We start from the raw sequence: 4,777 nt of genomic DNA, 5'->3' as shown, positions 1-4,777 counted from the left end.
TTGACTGCAATACCAAAAATCACCTGCAATACCACTGCATTGATGGGAACTGCCTTTCCAGGCTACAAAACTGCCTGCAATATTGTTTGAAACAGTTCCAGGCTTCAAAAATGACTGTAAAGCTGTCTACCAAACCACGATTTGTCCACCACAGCAGAAATTCATTGTGTGCATACTGTCTGCTACGGTTCTAGACAGTAAAACCGACTACGAGCTGACTGCAATGAACTACATCTCCTACTACTTGTTCTTCCTCAACTGAGCCTGACTTAGCCCTTTGCATCCTCCACATTCGTTCACCTAGGCATACATTTCAGCTTCAATAACAGCAACTCAGGGTGAATTGTTCCAGTTGGCTCTCTGTAGTCTAATATGTCATAACTATTGAACGGAAACTGGTGATATTTTTTTCCTGAATGTGGTTTTCCTTTTGCTAGTTAGAGGGGGCTAAACCTTATTCATCTGATCATAAATAAGAGAATTTTGAAACTTAAGTTTGGTATTGACAATTAAAAGATTGGGATATTGTGTCCATGCTATCTTTTCCTAGGGTGTCGTCGAGGTGCCTTACTGTTCCAACCTTTTTGTCTCGGTCTAGAAAAATGGTGCCTAGGGCTGATTTCAGTTTGTGGACAAAGTGAAAAGCGGAACACCGAATAAGGCCCAGTACTATTCCTAATTGCCAACTGTGGCCGTCGTACAGTTTGTTTTTACTTCTGTACCCTTAACTGTTCACTTTGTGGACGGCTGAATCCAATGACACCAAGCATTTTTTGTGTGGATGTCATTGACATAGCTACTGTAAACTCATGACTCCCTTTATCTATTGTCGATGATTCTTGTTGTTCAAACCCATGCCATTTAGAATTTGGTTGCCACATAGGCTCCACATCGGTATTATGTAGGATCATATCATTTTAGAATATTTTCATAGACATCCCTTATTGTTTTTTAGACTAATTTCTTATACAAACCTTACCTAGAGTCCACATCGGTTAGTTGGCGTGTCCAATAGGCTCCACATCCGCAATACGTAGGGTCATAGTATTTTAGAATATTTTCTTAGACACCCTTTAATATTTTTTTTTTTGATAGTCCCTTACATTTCCTTCTATACTGTTATTCACTACTCGTACCTCGTTTCTTCTATATTCTTATTCACTACTTATACCTCGTTTCAGCTCCTTAACTCTATTTATTTTACTTTATACATTTTCTCCTCAAATCACCCAGCCTCCTTCAAACAAATCACTACCACCTTAAATTAGTGTTCTTCTCCACTCAAGTATCTCCATTATCTTTTTCAAGTTTACTTCTTTATCTTGGCATACATTTTCCAAACCACCTATATTCTTCGAATCAGTTAGGTAAGATGTTCGATTCATCAATGTATTCTTATTGAATTTCTTGAAAACTTTGATTGCTCGTTTGTATTTCAAAATTAGGAAACCCTAATTTGTATTTCAAATTAGGAATCCCCAGGAGTATAGAACAATTTGGGGTTTTTTAAAATTTGGTGTCAATTAAACTTGAATAATGGGTTATGTTAGATTTAATATTCTGTTAACGTCTGTTGCTTGATTTTCAACTGCAGGGTAATTGATTTTAAACTCCAAAAATGCAAGGAAAAGAAATTTTTTTATTCACTGCAATAGTGATTGGATAGATCCGGGTTATTCTGGTGATGATGAGTATGGCCGCAGCGGCGAATTACATCCCTTGTCTTTACTGTGTGACTTAAGTTTACAAGATATAAAGAAAAGGGCAATGCGTCTAGAAATTTTTGTAGACGGGCCGGATTTTGATGTCTACGGTCTTATGCGGGTTCCCAACATGGAAAGAAAGCAACGCATTAAGATTACTTCAAATGATGCTTTGAGAATTTATGTTCAGGAGACACAAGGAATGACAATTTTTTTACCGTAAAATCCAAATCCAATTATGAAGTAAATCTTGGCAGTGAAAATCGTAGAAATCCCGTAACTCCTCCAAACGCCGATCAACATGCAAGGCACGGCGGGGCCGGAGTCACTAGTCCGTTAACACCTCCCCAGATGAATTCCTCTGAGGATGGAGACTGCCACCAAGGTTTGTGATTTTGTCCTTCTTATTGTTGTACTGTTACTAGTTTACTGAAAATCGAATTTTAATCTTTACACGTAACATTCACATTGTTAGTATCTTGTTGTGGTTTCTGCAGTTCTGCTCTTAGGAGACTGTGTGAATTTTCTTGTTAGTTGTAGATTAGGTTATTTTTATGTGTTGATCAGGCTGTTAAAAAAAAAACGGGAGCCTTGGTCTTCGTGGTTATTTTCGGTGTCTATAAATTACCAAACACATATCTTGTTTATTTATTCCAGAGACTAAAAGAGTTCCACCCGCTAAGAGGCGCATAATCACAGAGGAGCTCGGTACACCAGGCAGCAAGAGGCTACGCAGCCTGCACGATGCTCCGTGTACTCCTGAACCGGAAGACGACGATACAACACCGTTTCCACCAGCAAGGAAAATGAGGCACGATGAACTGCGTGAAACAAACACATTCAAGACCAACCAGGTACTTGAAATTGTCTTAGAAGTTGCCAAACTTAAAGAAAGATTTAACTGGCACACTGTAAATTCCAACCGAAGAAGGCTGGTTGTCGATTGCAAAGATCCGTCATGCAGGTGGCTCTGCGGGCATCCAAGGTGGGTGCTCTATCCTACTTTATAATCAACTCCTTCAGAGCTCCTCACACATGTGATCGCGAAAAACTCCTCATCAAAATAGAATCAGCTAGTCGTGGCTTGGCCGAACTTTTGAAGAAAAAAATTTGCACTGTGTCATAGCATTTACACACCCAGACAGCTTCAGTCTGACTTGGAACATAATTACAAAGTGGAAGTCACGTACAGGCAGGCATTTAAAGGTTGTAAGCGTGGGATAGAACTGATAAGAGGTTCCATAGATGAGTCTTACCAACACCTGGTTGGCTATTGTCACATGCTTGCGGACCGTAACCATGGAACTCTTACAACAATTCAAACCGATAAAGATGATGTTTTTGAGTACTATTTCGTGGCTCTAGGAGTATGCCTAGAAGGATTTAAGAGACATGCGAGGTAAGCGTTTGCTGTCGATGGTACACATCTGACAGGCGAACGCCTTGGACTCGTACTTCCAGTCGTAGCATTAGATGCTAATGAACAAATCTACCCAATTGCGTTTGGCATTGTTGATTCGGAGAATAACAAGGCATGTGCTTGGTTCATGGAAAAGTTGGTCGCGGCCTTTGGGGATGATTTCTCAAAACGGAAGGATCTGGTTATTGCCTCCGACATATCTCAGCCCATCCGTACTGCTGTTGAAAATGCGTTTCCTGATGCTACCCATGTTTTCTGCGCCTACCATATTAAAGATATTTAACGACAACACCTTACCGGAACTTTTACCATGACACACTTTGCCTACACATTACCGTTGTAGATCTCCTCTACAATTTTGCATTTGTATATGTTCCATATTACATGTCTTGGCTTTGCTCATTACTCGATATGTAAATTGCAGAAAATATCAAAAAGAAATACCACAACAATGAAGCGGCTGGGTTATTTTGGAATGCTGCCCAAGCTTACACTGAGCATGAACATAAACAAGATATGGCTGAACTTCGAAAATTGAGCCCAAAGGTTGCAGATAAGGTACGGGATATTGGACCACACAAGTGGGCCAGGTTTTACGCTAAAGGAGCCCGTTAGTCTCATGACGAAGAACGCCTGCGAGTCTTGGAATGCGAAAATATTGAAAGTCAAAGATGTGCCCATATGTCATTTAGTATATTTTCTTCGGAAATCCCTCATGAAATGGTTATCTATTCGTAGACAACAATCTAATGATTAGCACCATGCCTTCAGTAAACACTCCCATGAAGCTATAGAGTTAGGCAGAATATTGGCTCATCCATGTGATAGATGTAGATACCAAATCATGCATCGTACACGTGGACGGTGATTAGAAGTCGCAGCTGGATATAAGCGTACAACGGCGCACACCGAATCAATTCTAAGTTAGCTTAGAATCTAAGCGGATGTTATTTTTGTAAATAACTAACATCCCTTTTCCTTATAAAGAAGGGAAGATAAGGAAGAGAGGGGAGGATTTTGGAGGGTGGAAGAAAGAGGGAGGAGTAAGAAACCCAATACCTCTGAAGAGAGGAATAATAACTGGGTAGTATTACTACCTTCGTTCTATCTTCTATCTTCGGTTTACCTTCGGAACCTTCGCTTTACCTTCGGAACCTTCGTTATACCTTCGTTTTACTTTTGGAACCTTCGTTATACCATCGTTATACCTTCGTTATTGAAACTTTCACTGAACTTCATCATCATTAATGGGGTTCATCACCCTTGTAACGGATAAAAATCATAACAAAACTCTTTTACCCTCCCGTGGATGTAGACACTCCGTTGTCGAACCACGTAAATTATTGTTGTGTGAAACTATTGTTATTTATTTGTTTAAATTCATCTTCTACTTGCTGTTTTATGGTTTAAAACAAGATCCAATGATCTTGTTCGTTGGGTTGTTGCTACTAGAATAATGGTAGTAACAATTTGGCGCTAGAAACAGGGAATGGGTAAAGAATTTATTCTACCTATTCCATATCTATTAGCTTTTTATTCTCTGGAATTAGTTTTCACTTTCTTGTTTCCTTCAATGGAGATTTGTTCTGATTTGGTGTTCCACATAGAAAGTTTAGTTGAGTATCATTCAACTAAAAAATACCACCTGACAACA

The 4,777-nt window shown here is 39.4% G+C and overlaps 1 protein-coding gene across 1 annotated transcript; it reads left to right on the top strand.

Moving 5' to 3' along the window:
- The first annotated feature begins 1,210 nt into the window (after positions 1-1,210).
- On the top strand, positions 1,211-4,123 carry LOC113317790. Its single transcript, XM_026565922.1, has 4 exons — positions 1,211-1,367; positions 1,595-2,088; positions 2,361-2,688; positions 3,548-4,123. Exons 2-4 carry the CDS (start codon positions 2,055-2,057, stop codon positions 3,576-3,578), a joined length of 393 nt encoding a protein of 130 aa, XP_026421707.1. The 5' UTR covers positions 1,211-1,367; positions 1,595-2,054; the 3' UTR covers positions 3,579-4,123.
- The last annotated feature ends 654 nt before the right edge of the window (positions 4,124-4,777 follow it).

Source organism: Papaver somniferum, chromosome 10, assembly GCF_003573695.1.
Source record: "Papaver somniferum cultivar HN1 chromosome 10, ASM357369v1, whole genome shotgun sequence".
NCBI classification, from domain to species: domain Eukaryota; kingdom Viridiplantae; phylum Streptophyta; class Magnoliopsida; order Ranunculales; family Papaveraceae; genus Papaver; species Papaver somniferum.
The sequence above is the reverse complement of the archived record's forward strand: the minus strand, read 5'-3'. Positions and strand labels throughout refer to the sequence as shown.